This window comes from Scyliorhinus torazame, chromosome 10, assembly GCF_047496885.1.
Source record: "Scyliorhinus torazame isolate Kashiwa2021f chromosome 10, sScyTor2.1, whole genome shotgun sequence".
Lineage (NCBI taxonomy): Eukaryota > Metazoa > Chordata > Chondrichthyes > Carcharhiniformes > Scyliorhinidae > Scyliorhinus > Scyliorhinus torazame.
Window position 1 is genome coordinate 141064131 of NC_092716.1, and position 21323 is coordinate 141085453.

A 21323-nucleotide genomic window follows, 5' to 3' on the forward strand; every position below is an offset into this window, starting at 1 on the left:
TAGTGATAAGCAGCCACCATTGCATACATTTTCACAAGAAGTATTTGAGTTAAAGTAAGCTCAGGACACCAGAGAATCCATGAGCTGGGATTCTCCGAGCCCGCGCCGGGTCAGAGAATCACCGGGGTGGGGGTGGGGGGGGTGGGGGTGGGGGGGGTGGGGGTGGGGGGGGGGGGGGGGGGGCGGGGGGATATTCCCGCCACCCACTCCGACACCGGGCTGCAGATTCTTTGGTGACCGGAGGAGCAAGTAAAGTTAAAGAAAACCCAAAGCTGTTTTACCAATATATTAATGGTAAAGGTTAGTTAAGGAAAAAGTGGGATCTATCAGAGATGAAGAGGGGAACTTGTGTGAGCAGAGGCTGTGGGAAGGTTTTTAAATGAATGTTTTGTCTCCGTGTTTACACAGGAAATGGATGATGCCGATATAGTAGTTCAGGAGGAACGCTGTGAGATATTGGATGGGATAATCATAAAGAGAGAGGAAGTACTTGAAGGATTGAAATCCTTGAAAGTTGAAAGTCGCCAGGGCCAGGTGGATTGTTTCAGAGGCTACGAAAGGAAGTCAGGGAAGAGACAGCAGATGCTCTGAGGATGGTTTTCCAATCCTCACTAGGCACAGGGGAGGAGCCGGAGGACTGGAGAAATGCAATTGTGTTACAATTGTTTAAAAAAGGATAGAAGGAAATGCCGAACAATTATAGGCCAGTTAGTCTGTCGTCAGTGGTGGGCAAATTAATAGAAGAAATCTTGACAGATAGGATGAACTGTCACACAGAAAGGCATGGACTAGTCAGGGATAGTCATCATGGATTTGTAAAAGGAAAGTCTTGCTTACAAATTTGATTGAAATCTTTGGGTAAGTGACAAGAAGGGTTGATGAAGGTCGTGCAGTGGATGTGGTATGCATGGATTTTAACAAGGCATTTGACAACGTCCCACATGACAGATTGGTCAAGAAAATGAAAGCCCATGGGATATGGGGCAATGTGACAAACTGGATAAAATGTGGGCTTCAAAACAGGAAACAAATTGCCCTTGCAATTGGAAAGTTGTTTCAAGTGGTGTTCCAGGGCTCAGTGTTGGGACCCTTACTAGTTGTATTATATATTAATGATTTGGACGGGAACGTGGGAGCACAACTGGGAAATTTGCAGATGACACAATGATTGGCCAAGTGATGGACAGTGTAGAGGATACCTATAATCGCCAGAATGATACAGATGGATTGGTGGAATGGGCGATAAATTGGCAGATGGAATTTAGTACTGTAAAGTGTGAGGTCATGCATTTAACGAGGTCAAACAGTTATAGGGAATACACAATAAATGGGGATATACTAAGAGGGGTAGATGAAGTAAGAGATCTTGACTTACAGGTACACAGGTCCCTAAAGGCAGCAGATCAAGTAGACAAGGTTGCGAAGAAAGCATATGGAATGTTCTCCTTCATTGGCAGAGGTATAAAATATAAAAGTAAAGATATAATGATAGAATTGTATAATGTGGCGAGGCCACAACTGGAATATTGTGTGCAGTTCTGGTTGCCACTTTACAGGAAGAACTTTATTGCTCTGGAGAGAGTGCAGAGGAGGTTTACAAGAATGTTGGCAGGGCTCGAAAAGTGTGGCTACGAGGAGAAATTGGATAGGTTGGGGTTATTTTCCTGAGAATAAAGAAGGCTGAGGGGTGACTTAATTGAGGTGTACAAAATTATGAGGGGAAGAGATAGAGTGGACAGGGTCAAATTGTTTCCCTTGGTGGAGAATTCTAGAACCAGGGGACAGAGATTCAGGATAAGTGGCAGAAGGTGTAGAGGAGGAAAAACATTTTTACGCAGAGAGTAGTGGGAGTCTGGAATTCGCTGCCCAAATTGGTGGTGGAGGCAAAGACCCTAAACTTGTTTAAAAGGTACCGGGTACACGAAGATGGGTTTAGAAAGGGCACCTGGGTGTCCTCGGGCTGGCATGGACAAGGTGGGCCAAATGGCCTCCTTCTGTGCTGTAACTTTTCTATGATTCTATGAATTAAAGTAGGAGCTTTTGCTGATGTTTTCATATGGAGTAGTGGGCTATGGCACCACTTGTGTTTGCTGGGATTGAATCCAAATATAACTGATTTATGCAGAGTGCAGAAAGCAGAACAACATGACAAAACTCAGTCAGCCTTACATCATTGGTGTGTATATGATCACCTCAGAGCACGGAGCAAGTAGAAGTTGTTTTCTCTCTTGAGCCTAATCTAAGATTCTTGTCAACCTACTTCATCTCCTAAGGAGATAACATTTTCAGCAAAAGAGAACTCTCTGATGCACCCCTTTGTTTATTGCACTTGTGCAGAAGACTATACTTCTAGTTCTTGATCACTATTCAGTGACACCTGGTAGAAAGTGTATTTATGTACATGTTAAGTTTGGACCCTGCTGTTATAGAATCCTGATCATAGAATCCCTCCTGTGCAGAAGGAGATCATTCTGCCCATTAAGTCTGCACCGACCCTCCGAAAGAGCACTCTACCTAGGCCCACTCCCCGTAACCCCACCTAACCTTTCAACACTGAGGGACAATTTAGCATGGTCAATCCACCTAACCAGCACATCTTTGGACTGTGGGAAGAAACCGGAGCACCCAGAGAAAACCCACACAGACATGTGAAGAATGTGCAATCTACACATTTGAACTAGGGTCCCAGTGCTAACCACTGTGCCGCCCTTAGATTTTAATTCAAGATTTTTAGTGAATTTAACTTTCACCATCTGCCATGGTGGGATTCGAACCCGTGCTCCCAGAGAATTACCCTGGGTGTCTGCATTACGAGTTGAATGACAATACTACTATGTCACTGCCTCCCTCTATATATGCCCTGCCCAAAAAAAATAGCCAATCAATTCCTCAGATCCAAATGAGCCAGAGGCATTATGGTTGTCATAATCATATGCCATCGAGAATTTCATGTCTTTTGGCAAGGAGATAAATAATGGGGGAGATATTTCTCCCTGACTTCAGGGGAAACTTGACGGAAGATGCCAATTTCATCATCATAATTATCAAGTGTGCTCTCCCCGAAGGCAGATCCTTGGCTCATAATCTTTTCCATGTCTTCCTTTCCTGTGCCAGTCTTTTCATTTTCCAATAGTGTCCTTCAACTTTCAAGCCATCCAGCATTGATATCTTTTCCTTCCTCTTCTTCTTTTTCCTTGAAATCTTCCCTTTATTAATGTTTTTTACTAGTCTGTTTCCTCTTATGGTGGGCCCTGTGCAGACATTCTGTTTGTTCCTCATTACATTCAACAAATTTCTATGTTCACTCTCCACAGCATTTCATCATTTGTTACTTTTTCTGTTCAACTAATCCTTTCCATTCTCTTCCAAACCCGTAAATTAAAGCCATTTAACAAGTTGGTGTCCACTTTCCATCAGATGTAGGTCTCACACAAATACAAGACAACATTCAAATTCAAGTACTTTACAAGTTGCTTTTTCAGTTATTCATTCAGCTTTCTGGTTAGCTTATTAAATATAGCCTTTCCCATTGTGACCCTTGTTCTTATTTTTTTGTTTCACCTTCCACTTGCAGATCTTATGCTTCCTTAGCACTTACACTTTTGCACCTGTTCCAGTTCTTTTCCTTCTCTGATGTATGGATATTTCTTAATGATTTGAGATATGTGTCACTTCGGTTTTGTCGCAGTTTACTTCCATTCCAAAGTTCATGCTGTTACTCGTCTATCTACTAGTTGTTGTAATCCATCTTCTGTGCTTGTTACAATGCTTTGGCATCTGCAAATCTAACTGATATTATCATAAAATGGCAAGATAGTAAACTAAAATTTGAACTTATATAATCAATTCCAAAGCTGTTTTTGTATGGTCAAAACCTCAAATGAGCCACAATAATAACAAAAACAGGAAATACTGGATAATCTCAGCAGGCCTGACAGTATTTGTGGAGAGAGAAGGAAGTTTGAATCTGGATGACTCATTGTTAAAGCCATCGGTCTGTATTCTCCGATTCTGAGGCTATGTCCGGAGCATGTATCTAGTCTTACGACAAAAAAGTCGGCGACCTGCAGCGGTCGGGCGTGAACCCGGCCTGCCAGGTAGTGCCCCCTATAACCCCCCTCGTCACCACCAGACCACCCTCCACGAGTCCCCACTGCTCCCGCCCAAGCACCCTGGCCAGTGGAAAGGCTCCTCCCCCGACTGTGGCAGCGCCAGACACAGTCCCCAGCAGCCAGGCGAGGTTGACGAAACCCCAGACCACAAATCATCCACTTGGTCGGGAAGCCGGCCCATCAGGGGGGAACATCAGGGGATGGCCTTCAGGTAACGTCCTGAGGCTGTCCCAACAGCGTGCGGCATACTTACCGATGATGCTGTATTGGAGGGGGAGGAGCATCCAAAAATAGGCGCGACACCCGATTTAGGCGTCAAAAGGAATTCTCCGCCCAATCGCCGAATGCGATTTCGCCGTCGGCAATCGGATAATCCCACCCATAATGTTTTGTTGAAATTATTTAGTGAAAAATCCCTGACGTTTTTCAGAAAGATCAACACAGGCTCCTGATCCCACAGAACTGGAACAGCAGTATTTCATAGAATTTCATAGAATTTACAGTGCAGTAGGAGGCCATTCACCCATCGAGTCTGCACCGGTTCTGGGAAAGAGCACCCTACTTAAACCCACACCTCCACCCTATCCCCGTAACCCAGTAACCCCATCTAACCTAAGGGCAATTTAGCACGGTCAATCCAACTAACCTGCACATCTTTGGACTGTGGGAGGAAACCGGAGCACCCGGAGGAAACCTACGCAGATACGGGGAGAACGTGCAGACTCCGCACAGACAGTGACCCAAGCAGGAATCGAACCTGGGACCCTGGCACTGTGAAGCCATAGTGCTAACCACTATGCTACCGTGCTATCCAGGTCAAAACCTCAAATAAGCCACAATAATAACAAAAACAGAAAATACTGGATAATCTCAGCAGGCCTGACAGTATTTGTGGAGAGAGAAGGAAGTTTGAATCTGGATGACTCATTGTGAAAGCCATCGGTCTGTATTATCCGATTCTAAAGCTATGTCCGGAGCATGTATCTAGTCTTCCGACAAAAAAGTCGGCGCCGGCCCCCCGGTGCTCTGCCCGGTGGGGGGCTAGCAGCTGCACCACGTAAAATACCCACGCATGGGTATCAAAAGTATAATTTATATTTGATAAGACAAATCATAACTTTCTTTAGCGTTCTTATATATTCAATTTCTAACATGTTCACTTCAATCTGGAAACAGTCTAAAGTCCTAACAATATCCTGTGGCAATCAGATTAAGGCTGTATGGTTTATGCTGTTCAGAATATGGCCACTGATGTTAAAAAACTATGTTTATTACTATGTTTAAGTAAATAAAACTTTTTTCATAGGATTGAATCAAAAAAGGACTGACTAACCTTGCAGCAATCTATTCCACATCAAGCACTGTTTTGGTTTTGTCATTCCTGTTCCTGAATCTCAGTTGACAGATAATAACCATCTTCATTTTTATCTGTTAACAGGACTGTGATAATCAACAGTACACATTGCATGCAGAAATAGTTCCATGTGGAAAAGTAACAACGGAAACTTGCTTAAAAACACTGGTGTTAACAACTGATCACAAGCACAATGTAAGTTCTTTAGATACCATGGCAAATCTAATTAGTAGCTATCTTGGTGAATCTTGGTGAATGCACCATCAAACATAAAAACACACAAACAAGGGGCGAAATTCTCCCCCAACGGCGGGATGCCCGCCGACTGGCGCCAAAGCCGGCGCAAATCAGACTGGCATCTTTGGCGGCCTAGCCCCAACATTGAGGGGCCGGAGGGATTTCCGCCCCGCCAGCTGGCGGAAATGGCGTTTGTTGCCCCGCCAGCTGGCGCGGAAATGCGGTGCATGCGCGGGAGCATCAGCGGCCGCTGTCAGTTTCCCAGCGCATGCGCGGGAGCGTCAGCGGCCGCTGTCAGTTTCCCGCGCATGCGCAGTGGGGAGAGTCACTTCCGCCTCCGCCATGGTGGAGACCGTGGCGGAGGCGGAAGGGAAAGAGTGCCCCCACAGCACAGGCCCGCCCCCGATCGCGGGCCAGGCCACCGCGGGGGCACCCCCGGGGTCAGATCGCCCCGCGCCCCCCCCCCCCAGGACCCCGGAGCCCGCCCACGCCGCCTGGTCCCGCCGGTAAATACCAGGTTTGATTTACGCCGGCGGGACAGGCAATTCCTGGGCGGGACTTCGGCCCATCCGGGCCGGAGAATCCAGCGGGGGGGGTCCCGCCAACCGGCGCGGCCGGATTCCCGCCCCCGCCCAATCTCCGGGAGCGGAGACTTACTCGGGGGCGGGGGCGGGATTTACGGCGGCCAACGGCCATTCTCCAACCCGGCGGGGTGTCGGAGAATGACGCCCAAGAAGTGAGTCACCCATTCAGCACTTAGAGTCTGCTCCACCATTTAATGAGATCATTGCTGATCTGATAGTACCCTCAAATCTGCACTCCATCTACTCCTGATACCCTCTCACTCCTTTACTTACCAAGAGCCTATTCCTGTCTACCTTAAAAATAGACAAAGATACTGCTTCCACTACCTTCACAGGAAGAGAGTTCCAAAGACTCAGGGCCCTCTGAGTGGAGAATATTCACTGATCTCCATTTTAAATGGACAACACCAGGGGTGGGATTCTCCGACCTCCCGCCAGGTCGGAGAAACGCCGGGGGCTGGCGTGAATTCCGCCCCCGCCGGTTGCCGAATTCTCCAGCACTGGATATTCGGTGGGGGTGGGAATCACGCCGCGTCGGTCGGCAGCCCCCCCCCCCGCGATTCTCCGGTCCGAGATGGACTGAAGTCCCATTGCTGGAATGCCTGTCCCACCGGCGAGAATCAAACCACCTCTCCTACCGGTGGGACTAGGCGGCGCAGGCGGGCTCCGGAGTCCTGGGGGGGCGCGGGCCCATTTGGCCCGCGATCGGGGCCCACCGATCCGTGGGTGGGCCTGTGCCTCGGGGGCACTCTTTTCCCTCCGCCTCGGCCACAGCCTTCACCATGGTCGACGCATAAGAGACACCCCCCCCCTGCGCAAGCACGGGGATGACGTCAGCAGCCGCTGACGCTCCCGCACAAGCGCGGATTTCTGCCGGCCGGCGAAGTCCTTTCGGCCCCGGCTGGCGTGGTGCCAAAGGCCTTTCCCACGGCCGGCGGCGCGCCAACCACTCCGGTACAGGCCTAGCTCCTCAAGGTGAGGGCTTGGCCCCTAAAGGTGCGGAGAAATCCGCCGGGTAGGGGAGAATCCCGGCCCCTATTTTTAAATCGTAACCGCTCGTCCTAGATTCTCCCATAAGAGGAAACACCCTGTCAAAACCGCTCAGGATCTTATGGGCGAGATTTTACTAAAAGGAAACAAAGCCCCATAGCGAGCACGTTTAGCTCTGTGTAACCCGGCGCTCGTAGCGCCGAGAAACACAAGGCTATAAAACGGCACTTGCATTAGATAAGGGACCTCAGGGGGGGAATGTGCGGCCTCCGATCCCCAGGGAGACCCCCATTTCTGAAGACCAGTCTGATCAGCGCTCGCATTAGGTCTCCGAGCTGAAGGAGATAGTTCCTATGTCTTGGGTAACTCGGGAACCTGCACATTGGGCAGCACAGTAGCACAAGTGGATAGCACTGTGGCTTCACAGCGCCAGATTCCCAGGTTCGATTCCCCGCTGGGTCACTGTCTGTGCGGAGTCTGCACGTTCTCCGTGGGTTTCCTCCGTGGGCTCCGGTTTCCTCCCACAGTCCAAAGATGTGCAGGTTAGGTGGATTGGCCATGATAAATTGCTCTTAGTGACCAAAAAGGTTAGATGGGGTTATTGGGTTACGGGGATAGGGTGGAAGTGGGGGCTTAGGTGGGTGGGTGCAGACTCGATGGGCCGAATGGCCTCCTTCTGCACTGTATGTTCTATGTTCTATGTATGTTCTATGTATTAAAGTGAGACTAGCTGTCTCGCTTTAATATACAGATTTTCTAATAAATGATTCTGCCCACAATGGACAGGATTTACATTGCAATGTGTCATGAGGTTGCTTTCGATCTCCTGAGGTTTTGCAAGCTGGTTAGACCCCAGGAGTAGGGTCCCCGGCTTTTATTGGCCAAGCTGTGTCACAGCATGCTGTTTTTCAGGCTCAGCATGGCCATAAAATTGCGCCCTATATGTTTCAACCAAGTCACTTCTTATTCTTCTAAACTCCAGTGTGTACAGGACTAGTCGGGTCCAACCTTTCTTCATAAGACAATCATGTATTAGTCTGGTAAAATGCTCTGAACTGTTTCCAATAAATTAGCATCTTTCCTTAAATAAGGCAACTGATACTGTACACAATACTCCAAATGTGGACTCACCAGTGCCCTGCACAACTGAAGCACAACTTCCCGACTTGTGTATTCAATCCTCTCACAATAAATGATAATATTGCCTTAGCTTTCCGAATTACTTGCCGAATTACAAGACTTTTATCATTCATGCACATTAGGACACTCAGTTGCCTCTGCATCTCAGAGCCCTGCAATCTATTACAACTTTTATAATAAGCTTTTTTTTATTCCTCCTGCCAAAATTGAGAATTTCACTTTACCCCACATTATATGCCATTTGCCAGATCTTTGCCTACTCAATTAACCTATCTATATTATTTGTAGCCTCCTTACATTCTCTCCACAACATACTTTCCTACATATCTTTGTGTCATCAGCAAATGTAGCAAACATACCTAAAGGCCCTTCAACCAAGTCATTTAAATAAATTGTAAAAAGATGAGGCCCCAGCTCTGATCCCTGTGTCACACCACTAGTGATGTTCTGCCAATTGGTAAAACACCCATTTATGCCAACTCTGTTCCTGTTGGGTAGCCAATCTTCAATCTATGCCAATATGTTTCTCTCAAATCATGATCTTTTATTTCCCACAATAAACTTTGCTCTGTATAGGTCTGTATACATTCGCATCGCTAACATATATTGATGCTGCAATGCTCAATCGACCACGCTGTCATAACCTGCACAAGACTTATGGGGCGGGATTCTCCCGTACCCGGCGGGGCTGGGGGTTCCCGGTAGGACGCAGAGCCCCCCAAAGGTGCGGAATCCTCCGCACCTTCAGGGGCTTGGTCCGCCCCAGAGTAGTTGGCGCACCGCCGGCTGACGGGATACGGGCTTAGCACCACGCCAACTGGCGCCGAAGGGACTCCGCCTGCCGACATGAGTCGGCGCATGCGCGGGAACACCAGCGCGTGCTGGCGTCATCCCCGCGCATGCGCGGGAGGGTTCGTCTCCGCATCGGCCATCGCGGAGGACCACAGCGGCCGATGCGGAGAAACAGAGTGCCCCCACGGCACAGGCCCACCCGCGGATCGGTGGGCCCCGATCGCGGGCCAGGCCACCGTGGGGGCACCTCCCGGGACCAGATCCCCCCCCCCGACCCTCCAGGAACCCCGGAGCCCGCCCGCGCTGCCAGGTCCCGCCAGTAAGGCACCTACTCTAATTTATGCCGGCGGGACCGGCTACAGACGGGTGGGACTTCGGCCCATCGCGGGCCGGAGAATTTGGGCGGCCCTGGCGCCCATTCAGTCGCGTCGGACCCCGCCATTCTCCGAGGCAGGCGGCACGACTCACAGCGGGTCGGTTTTTGGGGGGCAGGAGAATTGGGAGGACGGCGGGTGGCGGGATTCGCGCAACCCCCGGCGATTCTCCCACCCGGCGGAGGGTCGGAGAATCCCGCCCCTGATGTATATTGTAAATTTAGGGCATTATTTAACGGAAATGTTTCTAAGGGCCGGATTTACTGATCAGCCCGCAGCTGATTTTCGGCGGGCGAGGCAGCTCTCCAGCGGTATCTCCTCGCCGCCGGGAAACCCGTGCACTGGCGTGGGACCGGAATTTCCAGCATCAGCAAGGTTAATATGGTTCTTAAACCCACTTAACCATCGGAGACTGGGCCCCGCCCTCTGATTGCGACATCCAGCGAGATCTGGTTAGATCTCACGAGGCGTAACGGCTGTCGGGAATCCCGGGGAAGGCCGCTCCTGGCATTTACCAGCTGCATCCTGCTCCGATTCCAATGGCACATGGCCAGTTGATCATGCTCATAATTGCTTTGCGATAAAAATTGTTTTCTTTCACCGATTTGATTCGGGCTCATCTGTGGCCTACTAAACTCACGTAACTTTTCAATTTGAACAAAGAACAATACATCAGAGGAACAGGCTCTTCGGCCCTCCAATCCTCTACCAATCATGACCCCAAACGTTGCCAAAACCCTCAGCACTTCCTTGTGCCGTATTCCTCTATACCAATCCTATCCATGTGTTTGTCAGAATGCATTTTGATACAAGAAAAGGCAATTCTTCTGTCATCTCCTCGCTTCGTATATCTCATTCCATTGTAATCTTTTTTACCTCCTTCTCTATTTTATTTATACTTTCTGAGCCTGTGTTCCTCTGATCCTTCCTCTTTTACACTGTCCAACACACCCCTCACTGAAGGGAAAACTCATTGCTCTGCTCCATTGTTTGCACAATACCTCACAATTTTGGCACTCCTTCAATTTTTCTCCCTCCTGCACATTTCACACTTTTAAAACCCAATCATGCCATCCCCGAGTCATTATTGCTTGTCTCATCTCCTCTCTTATTCTTTCCCACAGCAGTGACTGCATCTTTGTCTTTTTAATATAGCTCCTAATGAGAAAACGATACTTACCTCGCGAATAAAAACAACTGTATCATTTCTTCATTTCATCCTTAAATGTTTACTGTGCTGCATTCATCTAAAATTTTTGGTTTAATTTTCAGATTCTTATTTTTAAAGATAATGGGAATGTTTTTATTAATGGAGCCAAAGCGACATTACCACTGGTAACAGGTAGGAGCCAATCCCTATACAATTTGCTGCAGGCACCTTGCCACTTTTTTAAAGGAGAGTTACCAGTATTTTAGGGGCTCAGAGTATGTTGGTCAATTAATTCAGTAAATCTTCAGGATTTATTTATATCACCAAACAGAATCACAGAAGCATGTTTATCAAAAGATCTGTTGAGGAAGTATCAGTATTAGACTTATATTAAGATGAGTCTTCTAATTCAACACGTTCTGCTGATGAACTGATAATAATTGCTTTGACTAATCTCTTGACATATGTAAGCAATGGATCAAAACGTTGGATTCACAATAATTACAAAAATGTTCTCTGACCTTTGCCCTAGTATATGATAATCCTGAGGGAAGTGCAGTTTATGTGATGTGGATCGGTTTGAAGTTATGGTTCGACTAATGAGAGAAACTGTAAAGTATTTTAACAAGCACAGGAAGTTGAATCATTTAGAAAACAGCAGTGTTGCTTATTTTTAAGTATGATGCTGTATGCTGTTCTACTGCAAAATCAACTTTAACTATTGATCCTTGTTTCAAATTCCCTGGGGATGGCAAAGAGATTCCTTCCATGTCTCTGGTCACACTCAAAAAGCTGACCTTGCCTTCCTCCTGGTCTGGGTTACCATTCAATATCTATTCAAATAACAGAATGTTCTTAGAATCGTAATATTTAACCCATATATATGATCATACTGGGTTTCATGATCTTTTACATTCTGGCACTTGTAGTCTCTTGTCTTTACCAAAGGCTAAAAACATTCTAGTGGAGGGCAGCACAGTGGTGCAGTGGTTAGCACTGCGACCTCACGGCGCCGGCGTCCCAGGTTCGACCCCGGCTCTGGGTCACTATCCGTGTGGAGTTTGCACATTCTCCCCGTGTTTGCGTGAGTTTCGCCCCCACAACCCAAAGATTGCAGGGTAGGTGGACTGGCCATGCTAAATTGCCCCTTAATAGGAAAAAATGAATTGGACACTCTTAGCGGATTCTCTGACCCCGCCGGGTCGGAGAATCCCCGGGGGGGCAGCGCGAATCCCGCCCCGACGGCGGCTGATGTATTCTCCGGCGCCATTTTTCAGGTGGGGGCGGGATTCCCGCCACGCCGGTCGAGGGCCGTGGCAGCGCCCCCCCCCCCCCCCCCCCCCCCCCCGCAGCAATTCTCCGGGCCCTGATGGGGCCGGCCGTCCGTTTTTGGCCAGTCCCGCCAGCATGGGTGAGACATTGTCCCACACGGCAGGACCTGGTAGGTAAGTCGGCGGGGGCGGTCCTCGGGGGGGGCGCGGGGGATCCAACCCATGGTGGCCTGGCCTACGATCGGGGCACACCAATCTGCTGGCGAGCCCATGCTGTGGGGGCACTTCTTCCTTCCGCGCCGGCCCCTGTAGGGCTCCGCCATGCGGTTCTGCGCATGCACAGGATCACGCCGGTTCTTTGGTGCAGGCATGAACTCGCGCAGTCTCTTCGGCGCAAGTTAGAGCGGCGCCATCCCCTCCGGCATCCACCTAGCCCCCAGAATTGTGGAGAATTCCACACCTTCGGGGACTGTTGATGCCAGAGTGGCTCGCGGCGGTTTTCCCACTGGCGTGGGGACTTAGTCCACGGTAAGGAGAATCCCACCCACAAAATTTATGTTTACAAAAAAATTCTAGTGGGATGAATCATGATTAGAAACCAACAGATTTATTTTATATAAAAATATGAATGATCAGAATATAGTTTTACAATGAAATTCATCCAATTCTTACCACTCCCACACAAAAAAATAATAAAATCATGCGACTCTACTAATATACAAGTAAAGAAAACTTAAAAGCTTGTAATTTCTAACAATAATAGGGCGGGATTCTCCGCGAACCGGCGGGGGGGCCACTTCGGCGCCGAGGAGTGGCGTGAACCTCTCCGGCATCGGGCCGCCCCGAAGGTGCGGAATCCTGTGCACCTTCAGGGGTTAGGCCGGCGCTGAAGTGTTTGGCGCCGCGCCAGACGGCGCGGATGGGCTTGGCGCCATGCCAACTGGCGCCGAAGGGCCTCCGACAGCCGGCGTGAGTTGGCGCACACGCGGGAGCGCAGCGTATGCTGGCGTCTTCCCAGCGCATGCGCAGGGGGGTTCTTCTCCACACCGGCCATGGCGGAGGTTGACAGCGGCCAGTGCAGAGGGAAAGAGTGCCCCCACAGTACAGGCCCACCCGTGGATCGGTGGGCCCCGATCGTGGGCGAGGCCACCATGGGGGCACCCCCCGGAGCCAGATCCCCCCACGCGCGCCCCCCCCCCCCCCCTCCCCCGAGGACTCTGAAGGCTGCCCGTGGAGCCAGGTCCCGTCGGTAAGGACCTGTTGTGATTTACGCCGGCGGAGCCCGACGAAAATGGCCTGCCACTTGGCCCATCATGGGCCGGAGAATCGCCGGGGGGCCGCTGCCAGCAGCCGCCGGCCAGCGCACTGCCCTTCCCGCTCTCGCCAAAACCCCGGCGCCGGAGAATTCGGCAGCCGGTGGGGGCGGGATTCATGGCGCCCCCCGGCGATTCTCTGACCATAATCTTTATTGTCAAAAGTAGGCTTACATTAAAACTGTAATGAAGTTACTGTGAAAAGCCCATAGTCGCCAAATTCCGGCGCCTGTTCGGGTACACAGAGGGCAAATTCAGAATGTCCAAATTACCTATCAACACGTCTTTTGGTACTTGTGGGAGAAAACCAGAGCACCCGGAGGAAACCCACACAGACACGAGGAGAATGTGTAGACTCCACACAGACAGTGACCCAAGCTGGGAATTGAACCTGGACCCTGGAGATGTGAAGCAACAGTGCTACCCACTGTGCTACCGTGCTGCCCAATTTCTAATCGAAAGAGTCTGAAATTCATCTGTTACAGACTGTACATTCACACATCTGTGTACATTCATATCTCTCCAATATATATCAACTCTCTCTCTTTGCAAAAAGAAAGAAAATAAAGACAGCCTTAAAAGCTCTTCAACAAATTTATGGGTCAAGGATTAGCTGAACTATCATTAAAAGTTGCCAATTGGAATGAAATGCCTAAAATTTGTGCAGGAGCATTACATCCTGCTTAGACAATACCCCGGTGAGGAATTGAATGAAAATCAAAATGATGAAAAATACTTAGGAATCAACCTAAAGTACTTAATTGTCTCAAAGGTGATGTAAGATGTTTGGCCACCCTATGCAATAACCTAAATTATTTTAAATGTCAAGTCAAAAACTGTACCTCTGGAAGTTAATCCTTTGTAAGCTAAATCTAATATTATAGGAATAGGGGCGTCGTTCTCCGCCGGCGGGAGTCTCCGTTCTGCCGGCACCGGGGGGTTTCCCGACGGCGTGGGGCTGCCCCACAATGGGAAACCCCATTGACCGGCCGGTGTTACGGAGACTCCCGCCGGCCGGTCGACGCAGAAATGTGGCGGGGCGGGTAGGAGAATTTCGCCCAGGATACCATGAATTAAAATGAGAGGAAAGGTTTTTTTACAAAGAGTCGCTTAAACTTTACATCAGGGGCGAAATTCTCCCCAAACGGCGCGATGTCCGCCGACTGGCGCCCAAAGCGGCGCCAATCAGACGGGCATCGCAACGCCCCAAAAGTGCGGAATGCTCCGCATCTTTGGGGGCCGAGCCCCAACATTGAGGTGCTAGGCCGGCGCCGGAGGGATTTCCGCCCCGCCAGCTGGCGGAAACGGCGTTTGTTGCCCCGCCAGCTGGGGCGGAAATGACATCCCCGGGCGACGCATGCGCGGGAGCGTCAGCGGCCGCTGACAGTTTCCCGTGCATGCGCAGTGGGGAGAGTCTCTTCCGCCTCCGCCATGGCGGAAGGGAAAGAGTGCCTCCACAGCACAGGCCTGCCCGCGGATCGGTGGGCCCCGATCGTGGGCCAGGCCGCCGTGGGGGCACCCCCCGGGGCCAGATCGCCCCGCGCCCCCCCCAGGACCCCGGAGCCCGCCAACGCCGCCTTGTCCCGCCGATAAATAGGTACTCTAATTTACGCCGGCGGGACAGGCAATTTATCGGCGAGACTTCGGCCCATCCGGGCCGGAGAATCGAGCGGGGGGGCCCGCCAACCGGCGTGGCCCGATTCCCGCCCCCACCGAATATCCGGTACCGGAGACTTCGGCAACCGGCAGGGGCGGGATTCACGGCGGCCAACGGCCATTCTCCGACCCGCTGGGGGGTCGGAGAATGTCGCCCCAGTTTCTGGTGACAGACAGTGCTGAGGACCAGACCTGCACAGCCTTTGTGGCATTCCTCATTGAAGAAAGATGTGTAGACTGAGTGTCCTGGGACTGACTTCCCCTGGGGAATCATCATTATCTGCTTGAAGTGGTATTACACAAACAAATTCTCATCCCAAATTCTCTTCATCCATATACATAAAAATACTACAGTTGCATCAGGAAATATCACAGAATCATAGAAAACCTCCATGCCAGAAAGAGGCTATTTGACCCATTGAGTCTGTGTTGACCCTTCGAAAGAGCACCCTACCTAGGCTCAGTCCCCACACTAGCCCTGTATCCCTATTTGGACACTAAGGGCAATTTGGCATGGCCAATCCACCTAATCTGCACATCTTTGGCCTAGGAAGAAACTGGAGCACCTGGAGGAAACCCACGCAGACACAGGGAGAAAGTGCAAACTCCACACAAACAATCACCCAAGGTCGGAATCGAACCTGGGCCCCTGACGCTGTGAGGCCGCAGTGCTAACCACTATGTCACTGTGCCACCCTTATGCCACCGCGCGATGGGCCAGCACGCAATGGATAACACATCTGATTACAAAACATATGTAAGCTTGAAGACTGCTTCCACAACACAAATCATTTAGAAATACTAGCTCGACAGTAGTAGAGTGTGTTAGAATAGTTGGATACTAGCTCAGCTCAAGAGGAATAAACAATTGAAGGGGACCTGTCGCTTTCTCACAATAAACTTGATCTCAAGATGGGTTGAGCAGAGGTTGGATGATTACTTTGTGAGATTGGCTGTAGAAGGCAGCAGCTATATAAATATTGAACCATTTTGTTTTTGCAGCAAATTATACTGTTTTCAAGCCATCAACATTTCACATCCTTCTGGAGACCCGGTTTGGCCTGCAACTGCAGGTCCAAATAGTTCCTCTAATGCAAGTCTACATAACACTGGAACAATCATACAAAGGGAAGACATGTGGTACGTATTGAACACCTAGAATTTATCACAGTATTGTAAGTCACCTTCACTTAGGGGCAATTCAAACCAAAACAATTCTTGGTTCCAAATATCATAGGATCATGGGAACAGGAGTACACCATTTAGGTCCTCAGTCTGTTCTGGCATTTACGAATATCATGGCTAATCTGTGATCTTGCTCCATATAACTGCCTTTTCCCCATAACCCTTAATGCCTTTGGTGAACAAAAATCTATTCATCAGTATTAAAATTAACAGTTGGCCCAGCATTAATTTCTGTTTAAGGAAGAGACTTCCAAACGTCTCCATACGTCTCCAATCCCAGACTTGACAAGCAGTGGAATAATTTCTCTTGATCTGCACTTTTTCTTCCCCAGTTGACACAGCTTTGCCCATTAATGTACCCTATTAAGATCTCTTTGTAATGTGATGCTTTCATCCACAACCACTGGAAAATTTGGATACATGGATTTCTATCGGTCATTAATAAATACAGTGAATAGTTGAGGCACTAACTAAAATCCTTGCAGGACACCACAAGTCACAGTCTCCGCATTAGAGTACATGCCCATGAACTCTACTTTCTTACTCCTTCTGCTCAGGCCAATAATTTGGATTCAATTACATAGATTTCAATATTAGCCAACAGTCTCTTATGAGGGGCTTTATCGAATACCTTCTTCATAGGACCCTAATTAACCCTTAATTCAGTCCTTTCCATTCAGCCATTTTTGATATCAGCAAATTATTCCTCCTGTCAGTTTCATCTAGTTACATGGGCCGGGATTCTCCCCTACCCGGCGGGGCGGGGAGTCCCGGCGGGATGGAGTGGCGGGAACCACTTCGGCGTCGGGCCGCCCCAAAGGTGCGGATTTCTCCGCACCTTTAGGGGCCAAGCCGTTACCTTGAGGGGCTAGCCCCGTGCCGGAGTGGTTGGCATGCTGCCGGCTGGCGGGAAAGGCCTTTGGCGCCACGCCGGCCGGGGCCGAAGGGACCTCGCGGGAGCGTCGGTGGCTGCTGACGTCATCCCCGCGCATGCAAAGGGGGGGAGTCACTTCTGCATCAGCCATCGCGAAGGCAATGGCCGAGGCAGAAGGAAAAGAGTGCCCCCACAGCACAGGCCCGCCCACGGATCGGTGGGCCCTGATCGAGGGCCAGGCACCCGTGGGGACACCCCCCGGTGCCAGATCACCCTGCGCCCCTTCCCCCCAGGAACCCGGAGCCCGCCCGCACCGCCAGTCCCGCCGGGAAGGGAGGTGGTTTGATTCACGCCGGTGGGACTGGCATGACAGAAGCGGGACTTTGGCCCATCGCATGCCGGAGAATCGCCGGGGGGGGGCGGGGGGGGGGGGGGGGGGGGGCGGGGGGGGGGGCCGGCGCGGCGCGATTCCCGCCCCTGCCAACTTTTTGGTGCCAGAGAATTCGGTGGCCGGCGGGGCCGCCCCCGGCGATTCTCCGACCCGGCAGGGGGTCGGAGAATCCCGCCCATATACTCCAATGCTATATTCTAACTTTTTATTTGTAATTTTTTTCACTAAGTAAATATCTAAAGGCTGAGGTTGAACATAATCTTGTTTTGTTTCTGCTAGGTTTCTGTGGGAATTTTAATGACATTCTGCATGATGATTTCAAGGCAAGCAATGGCATAATTGAGGGAACAGCCGCATCCTTTGCAAACACATGGAAAGCCCAGGGGAGATGCATGGTTAAATCAAATCGTCTGGAAAACCCCTGCAGTATAAGTGTGGAAAACAGTAAGAACAAAAGGGAATGAATTTGGACTCGGTTAGCAGGGGTAATTTAAAGTAAAAACTTTAAATTTTTGCCCTATTGCAATGGATTTATTTGACCTTTCTTCATATGGAGTAAAACATTTTAAATATTTCTGCAAAATACAAATCTGTTCCTGGGAACAAAACGTTAATTCTAGCATAGGTAAATTTCAGTATTTATGTCCCAGACAAGAACCAATTATTCTCTCACAGGATTTCATGATCTTTGAACTTGGGGGCTTGAGTATTGTTCAACAGTTTCGGGTATGTGAGCAGTGTGAGTGGTGCAGTGAAATGTACTACTATTTACAGCGGACTGCTCTTCTGTAAGAACTCAGGAAACATTCTAATTATTTCCAGAAAACTATGCAGAGTACTGGTGCTCCCTTTTAAAAGAGCCAGGAGGAGATTTTGCTCTTTGCCATTCCACTGTTCAACCAAATAATTATTTCGAGGTAGGTTGATAATATTTCATTTCTGCTTCCAGTGCTTTTTACAATCCTTGCATTTCATCTCAACCTCCAAAAACAACACCTTCCACACTTAAATTAGTTGGGTGCTGTAGTTTTTCAATGGTTATCATAGATTATCATAGAATTTACAGTGCAGAAGGAGGCCATTCGGCCCATCGAGTCTGCACCGGCTCTTGGAAAGAGCACCCGACCCAAGGTCAACACCTCCACCCTATCCCCATAACCCAGTAACCCCACCCAACACTAAGGGCAATTTTAGACACTAAGGACAATTTATCATGGCCAATCCACCTAACCTGCACATCTTTGGACTGTGGGAGGAAACCGGAGCACCCGGAGGAAACCCACGCACACACGGGGAGGATGTGCAGACTCCGCACAGACAGTGACCCCAGCCGGAATCGAACCTGGGACCCTGGAGCTGTGAAGCAATTGTGCTATCCACAATGCTACGGTACATTAAAGTACTAATCAATTTTCCAGTGAATAGCCACCTCAATTTTCCAACAAATATCCCTGTGTATATGTGGGAGTGACAAATGTGTGCTCCAGATTTTCTATCTTATTTACCTCAAGGAAGAAAAAAATTAAAATTGGCTTTCAGAAACACAGTTGTAACAAGTTGATTTGGAATCTTTCCCCGATGTCATATATTCAAGTAGAAGCAAAGATGATGATGGTTTTAGCTAAACTCTTCTCTTCAATTTGGATTGTATAAAGTGGTAAGGTACTCTTCTTCCCCTTTTATTTAGAAATGCATGTATGACAGCTGCAACTGTGAAAACAACGAGGATTGTATGTGCGCTGCTCTGTATTCCTACGTTCGAGCTTGTGCCAGCAAAGGTGTCATGTTAACCAACTGGCGGGAAAAAGTGTGCGGTAAGTCAGCTTTTGTTTTATATTCATAATAGATTAGTGAGTGGGCAGCACGGGTGGTGCAGCGGTTAGCGCTACTGCCTCACGGCGATGAGGACCTGGATTCGATCCGGGTCATTTAAAGCTGTGCAGAGTAGGTGGATTGGTCATGCTAAATTGCCCCTTAATTAGAAAACAATGAATTGGGCACTCTATATTTGAAACAAAAGAATAGGGGGCGGGATTCTCCGACCACCCGCCGGGTCGGAGAATCGCCGGAGGCTGGCGTGAATCCCGCCCCCGCCGGTTGCCGAATTCTCCGGCACCGGATATTCGGCGGGGGCGGGAATCGGCCGCCCCCGTGTGATTCTCCGGCCCAGATGGGCCGAAGGCCCGCTGCTAAAATGCCTGTCCCGCCGGCGTAGATTAAACCACCTACCTTACCGGCGGGACAAGGCGGCGCGGGCGGGCTCCGGGGTCCTGGGGGCAGGCCGATCTGGCCCCGGGGGGTGCCCCCACGGTGGCATGGCCCGCAATCGGGGCCCACCGATCTGCGGGCGAGCCTGTGCCGTGGGGGCACTCTTTCCCTTCCGCCTCCGCCACGGTCTCCACCATGGCGGAGGCGGAAGAGACTCCCTCCACTGCGCATGCCCGGGAATGCCGTCAGCGGCCGCTAACGCTCCCACGCATGCGCCGCCCGGAGATGTCATTTCCGCGCCAGCTGGCGGGGCACCAAAGGCCTTTTCTGCCAGCTGGCGGGGCGGAAATTAGTCCGGCGCAGACCTGGCCCCTTAAGGTTGGGTCTCGGCCCCCACAAAGATGCGGAGGATTCCGGACCTTTGGGGCGGCGCGATGCCCGACTGATTTGCGCCGTTTTGGGCGCCAGTCGGCGGACATCGCGCCATTTCCGGAGAACTTCGCCCAAGATTAGTGAAGCTCGAGGAAACCATAACAGGCACATTTGTCCTGGAATTTTGACTGGTGGAAATTGTACTGGATTGGCAGTTGGGAATAGATTTCCCATTGCTCCAAAATGTGTGTGTTGAGCATCTCTGTATAACAACATTGCACACCAGAAAAGAGAAGCATCACTATTGTACAGTATTCCATTTGTAGGCAGATGTTTTAAATATGCCCAGAAACTATTTAAAAGAGATTTTTGACAAAATATTTGCATTTGGGATCACTGTACAGTGGGAGCATCACCTCTGACATTAAAATACACTCATTGTTCATTCATCTAGCCACATTTCCACCACAACATCTTGCATTAAATAGCACCTTTAACGGTGGCAGAAACTTAGCAAAATTTGGCAAAATCTCAGGCTCAGACAGAGAACTGGGGCGGGATTCTCCGATCCCCCGCCGGGTCGGAGAATCGCCGGGAGTTGGCGTGAATCCCGCCCCCGCTGGTTGCCGAATTCTCCGGCACCGGATATTCGGCGGGGGCGGGAATGGCGCCGCGCCGGTCGGGGGTTGGAGAATCCCGCCCCTGATGTGGAACTCTCCAGTTGCATTGACCAGGGGCTGGATTCTCCGCTCCCCGACGCCAAAATCGCATTCAGAGACCAGGCGGAGAATCTGTTTTGGCGGCAAAATCGGGAGTGGCGCCGGTTTTTTAATTCTGTGCCTCCCGAAAATCGTTGTACTCATGGAGTACGCCGTGCCGAGTATCCACCGCCTCAGGCCATTGCCTGTGGCCCGCCCCACGATGCTCCGTGCCTGACCGTCTGAATCCCCGACGGCGTGGGCCTCTCATGGCCCCACCGTCCGGGATCCTCACGTGACTGCAAATTCAGTCCGGGAATGCCACAGTTGGGGGAGGGCCGATCGGTGAGCAAAGGGGGGCTTCATTCGGGGCTGGGGCCAATGTGTGCGGGCCGATGCGGGGCACTATTTTGCCGGTCCAGGTCGGGGGCTGAGTACGCCGTGGAGCACGGCACGGCCGCTACAGGTCACTGCCGTGCGCATGCGCGGCCTCTGATTCGGAAGTCCGGGAGCCATACCGGCAGCAAGAGCTGCGAGCTCTACGATGGCTGCCTGCTAGCCTGATGTGTGTGTTGTGATGTGTGTTTGAATATCATGACAGACCACAGTTTTCCCAAAGGTG

The 21323-nt window shown here is 50.3% G+C and overlaps 1 protein-coding gene across 1 annotated transcript in view; it reads left to right on the plus strand.

The window, feature by feature from the left end:
- LOC140430262 (uncharacterized) overlaps window positions 1–21323 on the plus strand; it is a 210357-nt gene that overhangs the window by 33851 nt on the left and 155183 nt on the right. Inside the window, exons 10-15 of the mRNA XM_072517687.1 lie at window positions 5551–5661; window positions 10856–10925; window positions 15976–16113; window positions 17703–17867; window positions 18246–18340; window positions 19111–19237. Coding sequence (XP_072373788.1) covers window positions 5551–5661; window positions 10856–10925; window positions 15976–16113; window positions 17703–17867; window positions 18246–18340; window positions 19111–19237 — 706 coding nt within the window. The remainder of the gene's footprint in view (window positions 1–5550; window positions 5662–10855; window positions 10926–15975; window positions 16114–17702; window positions 17868–18245; window positions 18341–19110; window positions 19238–21323) is intronic.